The 20,776-nt window shown below is 42.2% G+C and overlaps 1 protein-coding gene across 1 annotated transcript in view; it reads left to right on the plus strand.

Moving 5' to 3' along the window:
* Positions 1-20,776, plus strand: part of supt5h (SPT5 homolog, DSIF elongation factor subunit) — a 49,425-nt gene that overhangs the window by 17,174 nt on the left and 11,475 nt on the right. The window contains exons 16-21 of the mRNA XM_034123704.1: positions 1,106-1,242; positions 1,934-2,089; positions 3,881-4,027; positions 4,223-4,369; positions 9,628-9,753; positions 20,038-20,122. Coding sequence (XP_033979595.1) covers positions 1,106-1,242; positions 1,934-2,089; positions 3,881-4,027; positions 4,223-4,369; positions 9,628-9,753; positions 20,038-20,122 — 798 coding nt within the window. The remainder of the gene's footprint in view (positions 1-1,105; positions 1,243-1,933; positions 2,090-3,880; positions 4,028-4,222; positions 4,370-9,627; positions 9,754-20,037; positions 20,123-20,776) is intronic.

A 20,776-nucleotide genomic window follows, 5' to 3' on the forward strand; every position in this document is an offset into this window, starting at 1 on the left:
TTAAAATCTATATTCCAAATTGAAATGCAAACTGAGAAGGCTGTTTGCAATTTTAGGAAAGAAATGTAAATTCTAATTTAGTTTAAAACAAGTCGCAACGTCTCATTTCAAAATAAATGGATTTGCGTAAAAAAATAGTTGTTCGGGGTTCTGGTGTTTTGTTTGATTTTAAATAAACAAAGTCTTGGCTTTCAGAATATGAAACTTTTATTTCCAACATCACGATAAATACATGTTTGAAGCTTGTAAAGGGAAGATGACCGCTCTCACTCGCACCCTGCTCTTCCGCAGCACCGCTCCCCCTCCCTCCGGCTGACATTATGAATGTAAGGCGTATAGTAATCATAGATAACACGGCAGGGTCCGTTACAGTTTGTTTTCATCTGATTTCAAATAAACAAAGTCTTGGCTTTCAGAATATTAAACTTGTTTCGGCAAATTCAGATAATAAATACAACTCTGAAGCTTGTAGGCATAATTACAAGCGGAGAACGGAGTAACTTGACGTCACAGCAGGCGTAACAACAGCCGGTGTTTCTCCTGAGTGTTTTCCCCGGGAAACAAACGCAATACACAGAAATGCAAAAATACACAAACACACAAACACACACACTCACTCACTCACTCACTCACTCACTCACTCACGAGCTTCCCCCAGACCAGTAATCCAAACGAAAATATGTTCCCTCCGTAGTATCAGATCGATGGATTCCAGAGAAGAGGAAACTTTGAAGGCCTTTTTCTCAAAGTGATGACTCTGTAACAGTCATTATATAATGTGACATATTTTTGCTTAATATTTGGAGAACAACAACAATCCTGATATCATTAGAAAGCTATGAATCTCCTTTTTCCAACAGTGTGTACAACTCAAAATGTGTCTTCGGGTCAATGCGACTGATTGCGATGGAGCAGGTCACAATTATGTATAACTTAAGCCTCTGATGGTGCGCGAAAATCATGGGCAAAATGCAACAATAACATCATTACCATATTAAAAGTAATGCATTGTAATTCGCTTGTTCATTTGTCGGCCGTCATTATTTATTGTGTCTCTGTGTGTGTTTGTGTGTGTGTGTGTGTGTGTGTGTTTGTGTGTGCGCAGGTAAGGAGCGTGAACACAACCTGCAGGCTGGAGACAACGTGGAGGTGTGTGAGGGAGAGCTGATCAACCTGCAGGGAAAAATCCTCAGTGTGGACGGAAACAAGATCACCATCATGCCCAAACACGAAGACCTGAAGGTACACACACACACACACACACACACACTCACACACACTCACACACATACACACACTCACTTACACACAAACACACACACTCACTTACACACAAACACACACACTCACTTACACACAAACACACACACTCACTTACACTCACTCACTCACTCTCTCACATACATACACACACTCACTTACACACAAACACACACTTACACACACACTCACTTACACTCACTCACTCTCTCACATACATACACACACTCACTTACACACAAACACACACACTTACTTACACACACAAACTCACTCACTCACTCACTCACTCACACACATACACACACTCACTTACACACAAACACACACACTCACTTATACACACACACACACACTCACTCACTCTCTCACACACATACACACACTCAAAAACACACACGTCATCACAACTACATGTACAAATTCACAAACACTTCATCACAACTACATGTACAAATTCACACACACTTCATCACAACTACATGTACAAATTCACACACACTTCATCACAACTACATGTACAAATTCACACACACGCACACACACACTCACGCACACACACACACAATTCTGCCAACACAATTCTACCTGTAACTTTTGACTAAGACCACCAAAAATCCCCCCCTGTGATGGTAAATACTGAGTGTGTGTGTGTGTGTGTGTTTTCTCCCAGGACCCCCTGGAGTTCCCGGCTCACGAGTTGAGGAAATATTTCCGTATGGGCGACCACGTGAAGGTGATCGCGGGTCGATACGAGGGCGACACCGGCCTCATCGTCAGGGTGGAGGAGAACTTCGTCATCCTCTTCTCTGACCTCACCATGCACGAGGTAACTGAGGGGAAAAGGTGTTCAAGACGTTGTTAAAGGCTAACTTAAAGGGGACCTATTGTGCAAAATCCTCTTCTACATCAACATGTGTCCCCTCTTCTTCATGTCTCTTCTACATCAACATGTGTCCCCTCTTCTTCATGTCTCTTCTACATCAACATGTGTCCCCTCTTCTTCATGTCTCTTCTACATCAACATGTGTCCCCTCTTCTTCATGTCTCTTCTACATCAACATGTGTCCCCTCTTCTTCATGTCTCTTCTACATCAACATGTGTCCCCTCTTCTTCATGTCTCTTCTTCATCAACATGTGTCCCCTCTTCTTCATGTCTCTTCTACATCAACATGTGTCCCCTCTTCTTCATGTCTCTTCTACATCAACATGTGTCCCCTCTTCTTCATGTCTCTTCTCCATCAACATGTGTCCCCTCTTCTTCATGTCTCTTCTACATCAACATGTGTCCCCTCTTCTTCATGTCTCTTCTTCATCAACATGTGTCCCCTCTTCTTCATGTCTCTTCTTCATCAACATGTGTCCCCTCTTCTTCATGTCTCTTCTTCATCAACATGTGTCCCCTCTTCTTCATGTCTCTTCTACATCAACATGTGTCCCCTCTTCTTCATGTCTCTTCTACATCAACATGTGTCCCCTCTTCTTCATCAACATGTGTCCCCTCTTCTTCATGTCTCTTCTTCATCAACATGTGTCCCCTCTTCTTCATGTCTCTTCTACATCAACATGTGTCCCCTCTTCTACATCAACATGTGTCCCCTCTTCTTCATGTCTCTTCTACATCAACATGTGTCCCCTCTTCTTCATGTCTCTTCTTCATCAACATGTGTCCCCTCTTCTTCATGTCTCTTCTACATCAACATGTGTCCCCTCTTCTTCATGTCTCTTCTACATCAACATGTGTCCCCTCTTCTTCATGTCTCTTCTTCATCAACATGTGTCCCCTCTTCTTCATGTCTCTTCTACATCAACATGTGTCCCCTCTTCTTCATGTCTCTTCTACATCAACATGTGTCCCCTCTTCTTCATGTCTCTTCTTCATCAACATGTGTCCCCTCTTCTTCATGTCTCTTCTACATCAACATGTGTCCCCTCTTCTTCATGTCTCTTCTTCATCAACATGTGTCCCCTCTTCTTCATGTCTCTTCTTCATCAACATGTGTCCCCTCTTCTTCATGTCTCTTCTACATCAACATGTGTCCCCTCTTCTTCATCAACATGTGTCCCCTCTGTGTAAAGAGACTCTGAAAGTTTCAGGAACAAAGATTCTCTCTCTTTTTGATCCATTTCTATAAAAACCTGTCTGAAAATGAGCTGATCAGATTTTGGACACTTGATGATGTCATAACGATGTTTTGTCTTGTGTAACCATTAGCCAATCAGCAACCAAGGTAACCCCCCCCCCCCCCCCCCCCCCCCCCCCCCCCCCCCCCCCCCCCCCCCCCCCCCCCCCCCCCCCCCCCCCCCCCCCCTTATCACCTGAATCTCCTCCTAGAGCACCATTGAGTTCTTTTTAACCAAATCTCTCTCAGAGGGGCGTGGGGAGGGGCTCCTTATTTTCATCTAAAGTAACAGACAGAGAATCAGCACTTTGGAAACAGGGCTGAAACAGAGAGGATTATGGGTAATGCTGCAATGATCTGTTTGGTGTTTCAGCCAATCAGAGACAGGCTCTGTATATATCTGAGACCTGTGATATGTTGATGAAGAGGAGGATAATAGGGGACCTTTAAGTGAAAACTAAAATGGTCATCCAATGTTGTGTGTGTGTGTGTGCAGTTGAAGGTGTTACCCAGAGACCTGCAGCTCTGCTCGGAGACGGCTTCCGGGGTGGATGCGGGGGGGCAGCACGAGTGGGGGGAGCTGGTGCAGCTCGACCCTCAGACGGTCGGGGTCATCGTCCGTCTGGAGAGGGAGACGTTCCAGGTAACGGGGCTGAAACAGAGGGATATGAGGGATGTCTAAAATGCATGATCTGTTTGGTATTTTGAGCAAAACACATCATAGACTTTTTTTTAAATATATTTAAATATATCTGACACCCATAATATATGGTTTGAACTTATTCGATGGAGTTGTATGGTTCTGAAACCCTGATCTGGATGTTTTGTGCGCTCTCAGGTGCTGAACATGCACGGGAAGGTGATGACGGTGAAGCATCAGTCGGTGAACCGCAGGAAGGACAACCGCTTCGCCGTGGCTCTGGACTCGGAGCAGAACAACATCCACGTCAAGGACATCGTCAAGGTCATCGACGGCCCACACTCGGTGAGGATCATTTCTGTCTCCATAAACTCAATATTTATCTCCATGTCACATACCTCCCATAGCTGAGATGCTGCAGCTTGTAACATGTTCAATGACACAACGTTAAATGGGGTTTTCTGTGAATGATATAAAATGTGTATGACTAACACTAGACTCAAATATCACATATTTAAGACTGAAATAACTGAAAGTTGAAATAGTTATCTTAGACTTAGACAGGACTGGAACTAAATTAAAATATTAAGGGTTTTCTTTCACTAACTTGATTTAAATAGTTAAGAGATACTTTGACTGTTACGGACCGTCCACACAGCAGCGTTAAAAAAATCTTGAAACGCTTCTGCCCATTCACTTTGAATGGGGTGACGTCACTTCGCCTCACTTTTCGCCGAACTGCATTGTGGGAAGCAGAGCGGAGATTTTCAGGATTTTCAGGATTCAAAGTTGAGCAATGTTCAACTTTTGAAGCTGAGGTGGAAGCGTCAGCCAATCAAATCCCGTGTATGCAAATCTGACAGTTCAAGCTCTAGCCAATCAAACGGCGTGTAAGCTGGGAGAGACATACCGCAGGTCATTTCCTCATATTCCAAAACATGGAGGAGAAATGAGCGGTAGGGAATCACCCGGTGCTTTATGACCAGTCCCTATTTACCTACCGGGATACAAACCGGAGGAGCCAGGCATGGAGGGAGGTGGCAGAGACAGTGGTATGTTTTCGCCTGTTTGGGGAGTTTATATCCAGTTTACTTCAAACTGTTTTGCTTCGTATGTCGGGGGCGGGAGATTCATGTGATTGGTTGTTGGTGCCTTGCTCGCAAAAAATCCCCAAGCTTCAGATACGCCCACCTCCAAGATATTTTTAACGCTGCTGTGTGGACGGGCCGTTATAAGATTCAAGCTTCAAAGGTTGTATTGTCATATAAGCTACAGTGTAGAAATGGCAATGACCATCTTCTGACCTGAGCTCCAACAATGCAACATATATTTTTATTTTAATGGTTTATTTGGCAGGGACAATGCACGGTGATGAACACTTAAAACATCAAAAATGTGTCAAGCGTAACACAGTGCCAGATTTAGCTTTGAGCTCATTTCCATCCGCAGTCCCTCACACCCTTACTTTAAAAAATAGTGCAAGAAGTCTATAAAAATGTGATATACAAGAAAAGAGTGTCAAATGTAATATTGTCCAGTAAGATGAAATAAAATACGGTTTATTACGCTGATAACTATTTAAATAAGTAAACTGCAAGATGAAGAACAGATGAAGGAAATGACTAATGTAAGACACACATTGGGTAAAGATCAGAGCGCTCTTTTCTGTTGTGTCTCAATAATAAACTGTTGTTGTTGTTGTTGTTTAAGCAGAAGAACATTTTTTGAGGATTAGCTTTGCACTTTTCCCGTCAGTGATTCGAGGCTTTAGGAATGTGTTAAAGGAAATGACTCGGGAAGCATCGTGTGAGACCTTTCTTTAAGTGTCTACATGAAGAGTCATGCTCTCTCTCTTCTCTTTACTCATATCGGAAATGTTTCTTGCATCATAGCGAGAACAAGTAAACACACATGTTGACGACACATTTTAACGTTTCGTGTCCTTAAACGCACTTTAATCTCTTTATCAGGTCTTTCTGACCCCTCAAAGCTCTTTACATACGAGTCATCCATCCATACCTCATTCATACAGCACACACACACACACACACACTCACACACACACTCACACTGTCTCACACACACACACACACACACACACACATACACATACACATACACACACACACACACACACATACACACACACACACACACATACACATACACACATACACATACACATACACATACACACACATACACACACACACACATACACACACACACACACACACACATACACACACACACACACACTCTCTCACACTCACACTCACACACACTCACATAAACTCTCTCACACAAACACACACACACACATACTCTAACACACACTCACACTCACACACACACACACACATACTCTAACACACACACACACATACTCTAACACACACACATACTCTAACACACATACATACTCTAACACACACACATACTCTAACACACACACACACACTCACACACACACACACACTCACACACTCACACACCCACACACACTCACACACACACCACCACACACACACACCACGCACACACACACACACACACACACACGCCACACACACACACAGACGCGAACACACACACACACAGACGCTAACACACAGACAGACGCAACACACACACACACACACTAAAAACACACACACAACTAACACACACACACACACCACACACACACACACTCACATACACACACACACTCACACTCACTCTCTCACTCTCACACACATACACACACACACATACACATACACATACACATACACACACACACACACACACACACATACACACACACACACTCTCTCACACTCACACTCACACACACTCACATAAACTCTCTCACACAAACACACACACATACTCTAACACACACTCACACTCACACACACACACACACGCACACATACTCTAACACACACACACATACTCTAACACACACATACATACTCTCACACACACACTCACACACACACACACACTCACTCACTCACACACACACTCACACTCACTCTCTCACACACACACACACGCACACGCACACTCACACACTCTCACTCTCTCTCACACACTCACATACTCACATAAACACACACTCTCTCACACACACACACAGACATACACACATTCAGACACACATTCAGACACACACACACACAAACATACACACTCACACACACACTCACTCACTCACTCACTCTCTCACTCACTCTCACACTCTCTCTCTCACACACACACACACACACACACACACACACACATACTCACATACTCACATAAACACACACACTCTCTCACACACATTCAGACTCACACACACACACACAAACACAAACATACACACACTCTCACACACTCTCACACACACACACATACACACACATTCACACACACACTCACACACAAACATACACACACACGCATACACACACATACTCACACACTCTCACATACACACACACACACACAAACATACACATACACATACACACACACATACACACACATACACACACACTCACACACTCTCACACACACACACAAACATACACACACTCGCACACATACTCACGCACACACTCACACTCACACACAAACACTCACACACACACACACTCACTCATGGACCTGACAACATCTGCGGTCGTTTACTTAAACTTTGCGCAAAAGAACTTAGCCCTGTGTTCCACTACATTTGTAATATGTCTTTACAGACACAGCATGTACCAAAGGCTTGGAAGGATGCTGTGGCAGTCCCTGTTCCCAAATCCAGAGGCCCCAAAACTCTTAATGGTTTTAGACCAGTTGCACTTTCATCAATTCTAATGAAGACATTGGAAAAACTAGTCAGAGCAGAGATGGTAAGGAAGACTGAGCATGCATCGCTCCCATGCAGTCTACAGGCCACACAGAGGAGGAGAGGATGCCACGGTCACCTTACTTCACTTACTTTTTAAACACTTGGAGGGAATGCTAGACTTTTATCTGTTCATTTTTCCTCTGCTGTTAACATAATTCAACCTCATATTTTAATTGGCAGACTTTTAGAACAATTTGAAATAAGCAATAATCTCATGGGCTGGATTCTTGATTTCTTAACCAATAGGACACAAAGAGTGAGGGGACCTAATCTGATCAAATCAGCTCCTCCACTGGCTCCCCACAAGGATGTGTCCTTTCGCCACTATTATTTATACTTTACACTAATATGTGTCAAAGTAGGTGGGAAAATAGGACTATTTAAAAGTATGCAGATGACTGTAATTGTTAGTAGGCTCCAGGACAATGAGACCCTGTCATTGACGACTTTGTCAGGTGGCTCTCGGGGCGGATCGATTTTGAATTGAGCCGCCCCCTCATAGATAATATCTCTTTACGTTAGTGATGGGAATTCCGGCTCTTTGTAGTGAGTCAGTTTACCACGGAGCCGCTCGCAGTTCACGCGCGTGCTCCACTAGCACCCCCCCCCCGCCCCCGCTCATCGCGTCCAAATCGCGCACGTTCCGTGTTGTCCTGTGGCAGGCACCGCCGATGTCGGGGAAACGATCTTCAATACTCCGAAAAGAATCCCAGCAGACTCCTTCGCCCCTCCAACAGAGGGATGTCCTTGTCCTTTTTCCCTTTCGTCATTTCAAGCGATAAAAACTCTGGATCTCGGCTCGAGTTCAGGGCGTCCCGAGCTGAATAATGGCGTCAAATGACGGCAAGACGCCCCCCTGGCTCAAACGCTGGAGCAGGGTGTACTTTTTATTAGAGATTTGTTTGTTTTTAGTGTCAGGATGGATCCTTTGTCTTTTTCTCTGCAAACAAAATCTACCTACTGTTAAGGAATAATTCTTCTAGATATCTAACCTTTTGCTCTGTGACGTTTTATGATCTCCTCTGACGTCTGTTATCTCCTTTAAGGAAAGGCCTTGGCGCCATATGTGTTGTTGTTACCAGTTTGTGACCGGTCAACTTGTCTGGCACGAAGGGTAATTGTTGTGAGAACGCTGAGGCACTTCCTTATCGGTGTTTGTGGGCTCTAAGATGTGAAATCTTTGAGGCCATGAGTGGCGGACGCAGGTGGTTCAGTGTTCCCAGCTGTTTAGTCTACTCCTTCAGAGATGTTGATTACTCTCTGTGAACCAGTCTAGCATAGAGAGAGGCTCTTCAGAATTGACGTGGCAACTCTCCCGTGAAGTCAGAACCTCTGACTCTTTGACTTGTGATGTGAATCCTCCGGCTGATACTCTGAATAAACCCATCAGTGTTTGACATCAAAGCTCCAACTCTCACCGTGTCTCCTTCCTGAGTCGGTGACTCATTGCTACACAGAAGTTTCCCCCACACCTACGGGTACAAATAAAGAACCTGAACCCTAACCCTGGCACTCAGCCACAGTCTGGGCTTTTTTACCAACTGATTTGAAGTGTCTGCAGCACTTAAGTCATATTGTTTGTTTTTGTAAAGCCCTTTGAATTGCCTTGTGTTGGATTGTGCTGAAAAATGTACTTGCCTACTTTTAATACTTATGTGCAGTTTTTGTTTGGTTTCCTAATGAAGTGTCTCAGCACCCTAAGGTCATTGTCTGTCTCGTGTTTCCTCCTCAGGGTCGCGAGGGGGAGATCCGTCATCTGTTCAGAGGATTCGCCTTCCTCCACTGTAAGAAGCTGGTGGAGAACGGGGGCATGTTCGTCTGCAAGACCCGACACCTGGTGCTGGCCGGAGGGTCAAAGGTCAGTGAGACACAACCCAGGTCTGTTAGAGAGAGAGAGAGAGAGAGAGGGGGGGCAGGAATGAGTCCTTAAAGGTCACCTATTCTGCAAAGTCCACTTTTTCCTGTCTCTTCTACATCAACATGTGTCCCCTCTTCTTCATGTCTCTTCTTCATCAACATGTGTCCCCTCTTCTACATCAACATGTGTCCCCTCTTCTTCATGTCTCTTCTACATCAACATGTGTCCCCTCTTCTTCATGTCTCTTCTACATCAACATGTGTCCCCTCTTCTTCATGTCTCTTCTACATCAACATGTGTCCCCTCTTCTTCATGTCTCTTCTCCATCAACATGTGTCCCCTCTTCTTCATGTCTCTTCTTCATCAACATGTGTCCCCTCTTCTTCATGTCTCTTCTACATCAACATGTGTCCCCTCTTCTTCATGTCTCTTCTACATCAACATGTGTCCCCTCTTCTTCATGTCTCTTCTACATCAACATGTGTCCCCTCTTCTTCATGTCTCTTCTTCATCAACATGTGTCCCCTCTTCTACATCAACATGTGTCCCCTCTTCTTCATGTCTCTTCTTCATCAACATGTGTCCCCTCTTCTTCATATCTCTTCTACATCATGTGTCCCCTCTTCTTCATGTCTCTTCTACATCAACATGTGTCCCCTCTTCTTCATGTCTCTTCTTCATCAACATGTGTCCCCTCTTCTTCATGTCTCTTCTACATCAACATGTGTCCCCTCTTCTTCATGTCTCTTCTACATCAACATGTGTCCCCTCTTCTTCATGTCTCTTCTACATCAACATGTGTCCCCTCTTCTTCATGTCTCTTCTACATCAACATGTGTCCCCTCTTCTTCATGTCTCTTCTACATCAACATGTGTCCCCTCTTCTTCATGTCTCTTCTTCATCAACATGTGTCCCCTCTTCTTCATGTCTCTTCTTCATCAACATGTGTCCCCTCTTCTTCATGTCTCTTCTTCATCAACATGTGTCCCCTCTTCTTCATGTCTCTTCTACATCAACATGTGTCCCCTCTTCTTCATGTCTCTTCTACATCAACATGTGTCCCCTCTTCTTCATGTCTCTTCTACATCAACATGTGTCCCCTCTTCTTCATGTCTCTTCTTCATCAACATGTGTCCCCTCTTCTACATCAACATGTGTCCCCTCTTCTTCATGTCTCTTCTACATCAACATGTGTCCCCTCTTCTTCATGTCTCTTCTTCATCACCATGTGTCCCCTCTTCTTCATGTCTCTTCTTCATCAACATGTGTCCCCTCTTCTTCATGTCTCTTCTACATCATGTGTCCCCTCTTCTTCATGTCTCTTCTACATCAACATGTGTCCCCTCTTCTTCATGTCTCTTCTACATCAACATGTGTCCCCTCTTCTTCATGTCTCTTCTACATCAACATGTGTCCCCTCTTCTTCATGTCTCTTCTCCATCAACATGTGTCCCCTCTTCTTCATGTCTCTTCTCCATCAACATGTGTCCCCTCTTCTTCATGTCTCTTCTTCATCAACATGTGTCCCCTCTTCTTCATGTCTCTTCTACATCAACATGTGTCCCCTCTTCTTCATGTCTCTTCTACATCAACATGTGTCCCCTCTTCTTCATGTCTCTTCTTCATCAACATGTGTCCCCTCTTCTACATCAACATGTGTCCCCTCTTCTTCATGTCTCTTCTACATCAACATGTGTCCCCTCTTCTTCATGTCTCTTCTTCATCAACATGTGTCCCCTCTTCTACATCAACATGTGTCCCCTCTTCTTCATGTCTCTTCTACATCAACATGTGTCCCCTCTTCTTCATGTCTCTTCTCCATCAACATGTGTCCCCTCTTCTTCATGTCTCTTCTTCATCAACATGTGTCCCCTCTTCTTCATGTCTCTTCTACATCAACATGTGTCCCCTCTTCTTCATGTCTCTTCTACATCAACATGTGTCCCCTCTTCTTCATGTCTCTTCTCCATCAACATGTGTCCCCTCTTCTTCATGTCTCTTCTACATCAACATGTGTCCCCTCTTCTTCATGTCTCTTCTCCATCAACATGTGTCCCCTCTTCTTCATGTCTCTTCTACATCAACATGTGTCCCCTCTTCTTCATGTCTCTTCTACATCAACATGTGTCCCCTCTTCTTCATGTCTCTTCTACATCAACATGTGTCCCCTCTTCTTCATGTCTCTTCTCCATCAACATGTGTCCCCTCTTCTTCATGTCTCTTCTCCATCAACATGTGTCCCCTCTTCTTCATGTCTCTTCTTCATCAACATGTGTCCCCTCTTCTTCATGTCTCTTCTTCATCAACATGTGTCCCCTCTTCTTCATGTCTCTTCTACATCAACATGTGTCCCCTCTTCTTCATGTCTCTTCTACATCAACATGTGTCCCCTCTTCTTCATGTCTCTTCTTCATCAACATGTGTCCCCTCTTCTACATCAACATGTGTCCCCTCTTCTTCATGTCTCTTCTACATCAACATGTGTCCCCTCTTCTTCATGTCTCTTCTTCATCAACATGTGTCCCCTCTTCTACATCAACATGTGTCCCCTCTTCTTCATGTCTCTTCTACATCAACATGTGTCCCCTCTTCTTCATGTCTCTTCTCCATCAACATGTGTCCCCTCTTCTTCATGTCTCTTCTTCATCAACATGTGTCCCCTCTTCTTCATGTCTCTTCTACATCAACATGTGTCCCCTCTTCTTCATGTCTCTTCTACATCAACATGTGTCCCCTCTTCTTCATGTCTCTTCTACATCAACATGTGTCCCCTCTTCTTCATGTCTCTTCTTCATCAACATGTGTCCCCTCTTCTACATCAACATGTGTCCCCTCTTCTTCATGTCTCTTCTTCATCAACATGTGTCCCCTCTTCTTCATATCTCTTCTACATCATGTGTCCCCTCTTCTTCATGTCTCTTCTACATCAACATGTGTCCCCTCTTCTTCATGTCTCTTCTTCATCAACATGTGTCCCCTCTTCTTCATGTCTCTTCTACATCAACATGTGTCCCCTCTTCTTCATGTCTCTTCTACATCAACATGTGTCCCCTCTTCTTCATGTCTCTTCTACATCAACATGTGTCCCCTCTTCTTCATGTCTCTTCTACATCCACATGTGTCCCCTCTTCTTCATGTCTCTTCTACATCAACATGTGTCCCCTCTTCTTCATGTCTCTTCTACATCAACATGTGTCCCCTCTTCTTCATGTCTCTTCTCCATCAACATGTGTCCCCTCTTCTTCATGTCTCTTCTTCATCAACATGTGTCCCCTCTTCTTCATGTCTCTTCTACATCAACATGTGTCCCCTCTTCTTCATCAACATGTGTCCCCTCTTCTTCATGTCTCTTCTTCATCAACATGTGTCCCCTCTTCTTCATGTCTCTTCTTCATCAACATGTGTCCCCTCTTCTTCATGTCTCTTCTACATCAACATGTGTCCCCTCTTCTTCATGTCTCTTCTTCATCAACATGTGTCCCCTCTTCTTCATGTCTCTTCTACATCAACATGTGTCCCCTCTTCTTCATGTCTCTTCTACATCAACATGTGTCCCCTCTTCTTCATGTCTCTTCTACATCAACATGTGTCCCCTCTTCTTCATGTCTCTTCTTCATCAACATGTGTCCCCTCTTCTTCATCAACATGTGTCCCCTCTTCTTCATCAACATGTGTCCCCTCTGTGGAAAGAGACTCTGAAAGTTTCAGGATCAAAGATTCTCTCTCTTTTTGATCCATTTCTATAAAAACCTGTCTGAAAATGAGCTGATCAGATTTTGGCCACTTTATGATGTCATAACGATGTGTTGGCTTGGTAACCATTAGCAGGGTTCGTACGGGTGCTGGAAATCCTTGAAAATGCTTGAAATTGTACGAGGTGTTTTCAAGGTTTTAAAAGTGCTTGAATTTTGGGAATGGTGCTTGAATTTGGGACAAAGTGCTTGAAATTGTAAATGCTTTACTTCGCTTCGCTAACGTTGCATGTTACGTTTCTTTAAGCTAACGTTAGCAAGCTGAATAGCGAACTCGATGAGGGATAATAATAATTGCAGGGGACAATCATTTCAGAGGAGCGTACCTATGTTATGTGCGTTACAGTCGCTATCCTGTGGTGTTCAGAGGATGAAGCACTCACTGTTGTAATTCAACCCAGTCTCACAGCGTTTCGTGTTATTAAACTTGTTTCGGCAAATTCAGATGATAAATACAGCTTTGAAGCTTGTAACGGCATGATTACAAGCGGAGAACGGAGTAATTTAACGTCACAGCAGGCGTAACAACAGCCGGTGTTTCTCGTGAGTGTTTCCCCGGTACACAAACACAATACACACAAACGCAAAAATACACAAAGACACACACACACACACACACACACTCGCGAGCTTCCCCCAGACCAGTAATACAAACGAAAATGTGTCTGCGGGTCAATGTGACTGATTTTGATAGAGCAAGTCACATTTGGTTTAGGCACGAAACATACTACCAGTAGAAATACATTGCTTTTAAAATCGCCCTGTGTCGAATCAATAGATTATATTTCGTGACTATATCCTGAAAGCCAATACTTTGTTTATTTGAAAACAGATGAAAACAAACTGTCCCGGACCCTGTCGTGTTTATCTATGATTACTATACGCTAGAGATGTCCCAATCCGATCACGTGATCGGGGATCGGAGCCGATCACGTGATTTTCAAAAGATCGGAAATCGGGAGAAAAAAATCGGGGATCAGGATTTTTTTTTTTTTTTTTTTTATAAAATATTTTTCTTATTTTATTTAATGTTACAAAACAAAAATGACCATGTTCACGTCTTAAAGTCATCCTGAGGCCTTAGTTTAAAAAAATTACAAAACATCATGTATGTGTTGCTTCTTTCGGGCTTGTTTTCATAGACCTGGTTGCTTATTTCTCTCAAATCTGGCAACAGAGTGGGCGCAGTGTCTAATAGTAGCAGTAAGCTAACGAGAGGCTACGTTCAGCTGGTGACTCGGGAGTCGGGACAGAGAAAATGTCAGGAGTTTGGAAGTATTATAAAATTGAAAGCGAAGGCAGTGTAACAGCCAGATGCAATGTTTGCAAGGCGGAGGTTCCGCGTGGTGGAAAGAACAGAGCTACGTTCAACACGACCAATCTAATACGCCACCTGAGAAACAAACACCAACAACAACACGACGAGTACACAGCGGCCACTCAGGTAACGGCACTGAAACAACCGACACTTTCAGAGACTTTTAAAAGGAAAGAGAAACTGCCCCAGAACAGTGAAAAGGCCAAAAAAATAACAGCCAAGATAGCTGAATTCATCGCGTTGGATGACCAGCCGTTATCTGTTACCTTTTTTTTCCTCTTATTGCATTGCATAAAGATCGGATCGGGAAAAATCGGTATCGGCAGATTGTCAAAATCAAATGATCGGAATCGGATCGGGAGCAAAAAAAGGTGATCGGGACATCCCTACTATACGCCCTTACTTCATAATTTCAGCGGAAGAGCAGGGTGCGAATTGAGAGGTGCCTCTTCTCATTTCAAACCTTTATTTCACCAGATGGTCCCATTGAGATCATAGATCTCTTTTTCAAGGGAGACCTGCAGCAAATAGGTTCCACATGAAACATAAAACAATAAAGGACATCATACATTATATTTACAGGATACATTTACATAGTTATAGACATTTACAAGTACCCATAGTATCAACGAGCATTTCATTTAGCCTAGCTTTAAAAACATGCAGAGGAATGAGATTGCTCAGTTTCAATTCTTGCTGAAGACTGTTCCAAGCAAGTGGAGCTGCACATGAAAGCTGTCTCACCGAAGACAGTCCTTGCTCTTGGCACATGTAACAAGACTACATCATGTGATCTCAGACAATAGCTGCTTGCAACTCTCTGTGTGATCAGAGAGCAGATACAATACGGGAGTTTACCAAACAAAGCTTTATAGCTTTCTTCCCTTCACAAGCTTCAAACATGTATTTATCATGAGATTTTGGCAATAACAGTTTCATATTCTGAAATCCAAGACTTTGTTTATTTAAAATCAAACAAAACACCCGAACCCTGAAAAACTAGTTTTTTTACACAAATCCACGTTTATTTTTTAAATGAGCCGTTGAGACTTTTGACTGATTTCGATAGAGAGGGTCACAAATAATAACAAATTAGAAGGAAACAAATATATACAGATAGAGGTGGAATAAGTACTCAGATATTGTACTAGAGTAAAAGTAGAAGTACTCAGATCTTGTACTTGAGTAAAAGTAGAAGTACTCAGATCTTGTACTTGAGTAAAAGTAGAAGTACTCAGATCTTGTACTTGAGTAAAAGTAGAAGTACTCAGGTCTTGTACTTGAGTAAAAGTAGAAGTACTCAGATCTTGTACTTAAGTAAAAGTAGAAGTACTCAGATCTTGTACTTGAGTAAAAGTAGAAGTACCAGAGTGTAGGAATACTCTGTTACAGTAAAAGTCCTTCATTCAAAATGTTCCTCAAGTAAAAGTAGAAAAGTATTCTCATCAAAATATAGTGAAAGTAGCGACAGTAAAAGTAGTCATTGTGCAGATTGGTCCATTTCAGAATAATATATATGATATGTTTTATAATGATTGATCATGAAAGTGTTCTCAAAGCTGGTAAAGGTGCAGCTAGTTTGAATGACTTTGTATACTGCAGGGTAGCTTGTGGATTTACTCCAGGTGGAACTAAAGTCTGATTTAACACTTGATTATATTTCACATCATTCATCCACATCTGTGAAGTAACTAAAGGTATTAAATACATGTAGTGGAGGAAAAGTACACCATGTACCTCTGACTTGTGTTTACTGCCAACCTAAAAGTACCTCAAAAATAGTAATCAATAATATATTGAAAAGTTATTTGGCTGATTGTTTTATATTGGCTCAGCCAGGTTATATGGGATGCCCAGTCTACGTACAGATGGGTCACTCATTTTGAAATATTAAACTTAGTTTTCTTTTCTTTAATTTTTCATCCTCATGTAGAATGCTATCACGAAACACACGTTTGGTTGTTTATAGCATAAAGAACATCTGATTTAATGTGAGGTAGGGAAATAATCATTTGAGTATAAGTAGCCAATCAGCAACCAAGGTAACCCCCCCCCCACCTTATCACCTGAATCTCCTCCTAGAGCCCCATTAGGCGCTTTCACACCAAGTACTTTTCCCACAAAGGTTCATGAGAACTCTTTTAGTTCTGATGAACTAAAGCAGATCGCGTTCACACCGCAATTAGTCCCTGGGGGAAGATTACGCAAATGAGCCGCTGACGTCACTTCTTCTTCTTCTGCTTTGGGTTTACTGGCAGGCCGCAAACAACTTCACGGCGTATACTGCCACCCGAAGTCCCCGGCCGGAAGTCCCCGGAGTTGGGGACTGGCTTCAGTAGAAGCTGCTGGGACTCCCAGCAGCTTCTACTGAAGCCTTCCGAGTAAATCACCAGAACGCAGACACCTCCTCATCTCCACCGCTCCCATGTTTTATTTTGTGTTGCCATAAGTTAGTCTCTCTGCGTTTGTGCGCTGGGCTAATGCTAATAATGCTAATGCGAGGATAATAAAATGGCGGCTTCACAAAACCTTTTGGGAGTTTTACGGGGCGTGGTTTACAATCCGCCCAGCCAGGAACCTTTTTCTCCCACGAAAGTACCTGCTCTCTAGCAGGGACTGAAAAGGGGGTAAAAATGGTTCTGATGAACTAATTTAGTTCAGGGGGCTTTTTGGTGTGAACGCAAATATATCTGAGTTCTGATGAACTATTGTGGGAAAAGTACTCCGGTGTGAACGCGCCAATTGAGTTCTTTGTAACCAAATCTCTCTCAGAGGGGCGTGGGGAGGGGCTCCTTATTTTCATCTAAAGTAACAGACAGAGAATCAGCACTTTGGAAACAGGGCTGAAACAGAGGGGATTATGGGTAATGCTGCAATGATCTGTTTGGTGTTTCAGCCAATCAGAGACAGGCTCTGGATATATCTGAGACCTGTGATATGTTGATGAAAGAGAGGATAATAGGGGACCTTTAAACCCTTACATGAGTCAGGGTTTTACCACTCACTGTTCCCTCCTCTTCACGTTAATGGTTTCCTGAATGTGTTTTTGCTTATAATCAGGTCTGTGGTTAACACGAGCTGATGAGATTTTAATGTTTTGTTCTACGACATAAAATACGTCAGTAAATACCCCACTGGTGGATTTAAAAATGGGGGATGCTAACAAGTTTCTAAATGAGACGATGTTGCTGCCTGCAGTGATTTAGTGCGGTTAGCAGCTCTCACCATGAGGATACATCCTTCCATATGTGGTCTGGAAGAAGCCATTCATAACGTTGGCAACAGCCTTAATTAGCTCCAAACACTTAGCTTGTATTGATAATGACAAAAGCTTTATTGTTACATACACAACCCTGTAGTTGTCGTCAATACAAATCTGTAATTTCTGTTATGTATACAGGCGTCATGTTCTCGATCATTTATATAGCGCCACAGTACTCGTACTTTATCTTTCTAGAACCAACACCTGACACGTATATATACGTTTATGACGAAGGAGAGCGTGTTTGTGCTTTAACCTGTTAAGCCCGAGAGACCCCGGTACCGGGGCACTGCCGCAACATCTTGCAGGAAACAGTGTCTGAGGGCATGTTCATTTAATAAACTATGAATGTTTTATATCCATGTAACGGGAAGAAACTCATCTAACTGATCATTTTTATTTTTTTTTCCAAAAGAAAACCCACAATGCTAACACTGAGCCTCTGAATTAGCAACGAGCGAAAAATGCTAACAGATTACTGCATCGAAAATCACTCACAAAACCTTATTATTTATCTTTTCTCCACATCCAACACATCGTTTCACATCGTGAGGTGACACAGAATCTATGGACACCCACATTAACACTAAATTATACGTATTTGCGACGTTATAAGCAAAAACGGACATCAAAACAGGTGACGCTAGGTAGCTAAAAATGCTAACATTTTTACCTTGGCTCTGTAGTCTCTCCAAAGTGGTCTTCAATGGCATTAAAACGATAAAAACGCTGCTGAAGTTAATCCAATGTGTCTGTGTCCCTTTGAAATGATTTCTGATAATCCATAAGCATTAAAACTGCTTTTCCGTTTCCAGATGTCAGAGCTAGAGTGTAGCTTCACTCTGATGCTAAATTACATGCGCGAAGCCCCCACCTTCTCGCTTCACAACGTGTGTGTGTGGGGGACTCCCCCTTCGATTCTATTGGCTCTAACGGTCAGAAAGAGGTGTCAACCATCAAAATCGAGCAAGGGGGGCCAGCGATAGGTAAAATCCACCCAAATGACCCCAGAAGTGGTTTCTTTTTGCTAAATCTCTCTAAAAAGGTCAAATGTCACTTGTTTTGCATCAATCTTGATACAGGGTACTTATTATATGTTGTACTTTGGATTCCTAAAGCTTTTAGTATACTAACCCATCATCCAAGGGTAGGGCTGTGCGATTATGGCAAAAATCATAATCACGATTATTTTGGTCAATAATTGATATCACGATTATTAAATACGATTATTCATTGACTTTGAAAACATCCATTTATTGAACTTTAAAACAAATACAAATAATAATTTGAACAGTATCTTATAACTGTTGATTACCCTGAACGTATAATTCAACTGAAAAACTTTATATAAATAATATCAAAATAATAAATACCAATAAACAAGATCAACAAATATTTTGGAGCACACTTCCAAAAGCTACTAATCATATATAAATATGATAAATACAAATAAATTAGATCAAAAATAAATTAGATCAAATATGTTGCACTGTCACAACCAAGCAAAGCAAAATAATTGTTTTATTCGATTATGTTGTTTTCGTAATTGTGGCAGGCCAAAATCGTAATTGCGATTAAAATAGGATTAATTGCACAGCCCTATCCAAGGGTAGTTTTCACTATAAGTAAAAAATAATTTTTGTAAAATCTGAATTTTCTTTAAAATAATAAACATCTATATTGATTCTGACTTTTCTACATCCAACTCACAGGTTTATCATTACTTTGAGAATAAAGATTATTAATTTACCCCTTTTAGAAGGGAAGATATGGTCATTTGTTCTGGGAATGGCATTTTCGAGCCTGAGACCTGAAAAACAGGCTCAGGGCTTAACAGGTTAACACTAGTCATTAATGTACGTACAGTGTTAATTAAACCCTCAGAATGTGATATTTCCTTCAATATATGTTTTAAATTACTTCCCTTCTGTAAATCTGTGTACTCTTTCAGCCCAGAGACGTGACCAACTTCACAGTGGGAGGATTCGCTCCCATGAGTCCTCGCATCACCAGCCCCATGCACCACGGAGGAGGAAGTGAGTACACTCTAAATACATCAAATCAAAGCTAAATGTATTACAGCCCCAAATCAATCAATCTAATCAATAAATAAAGATTAGGGATGTTTCAGTCAGTGTAACATTCAGTTAATGATGGAACATATTTGTATTGATTTTAATATACTGGTTTTGTAGTTTCTTTTCTGTATTTGAAAAAGATCTGCTTTGGGGTATATGAAGATAAGAGGTACTTTATTGATCCCAAGTGTTGAAGTTTTTGGAATGGTAAATGCATGCATAAGGTACATATATAAAAACACAGAATGGAAATAAAACATTTAAGAAAAGGACCAAAAATAGGACTGTTTTTAACATTAAAAATATTTAGAAATAAGTAGAAGTACAGTATGTTATCACAAAATACAGTCATTGTAACATCCAGTTAATAATGGAAAATATTTGTATTGATTTTAATATCCTGGTTTTGTAGTTGTCTGTGTATTTGCAGCAGGAAAAAGATCTGCTTTATCTCCTTGTTGTATTTTAATGTTGCGTCTGCTGAACCAATCAGTGTCTGAGCTTCTGGGACAGGTGTTACAGTTCATAAAGAGGTGGAAGAGACTTGTTTAAATCCCTTAGGCGCCATTTACACGAGGAGAAAACTGCTTGTATCTGCATAGTTTCGCGTGC

Source organism: Trematomus bernacchii, unplaced genomic scaffold (genome assembly GCF_902827165.1).
Source record: "Trematomus bernacchii unplaced genomic scaffold, fTreBer1.1, whole genome shotgun sequence".
NCBI classification, from domain to species: Eukaryota; Metazoa; Chordata; class Actinopteri; order Perciformes; family Nototheniidae; genus Trematomus; species Trematomus bernacchii.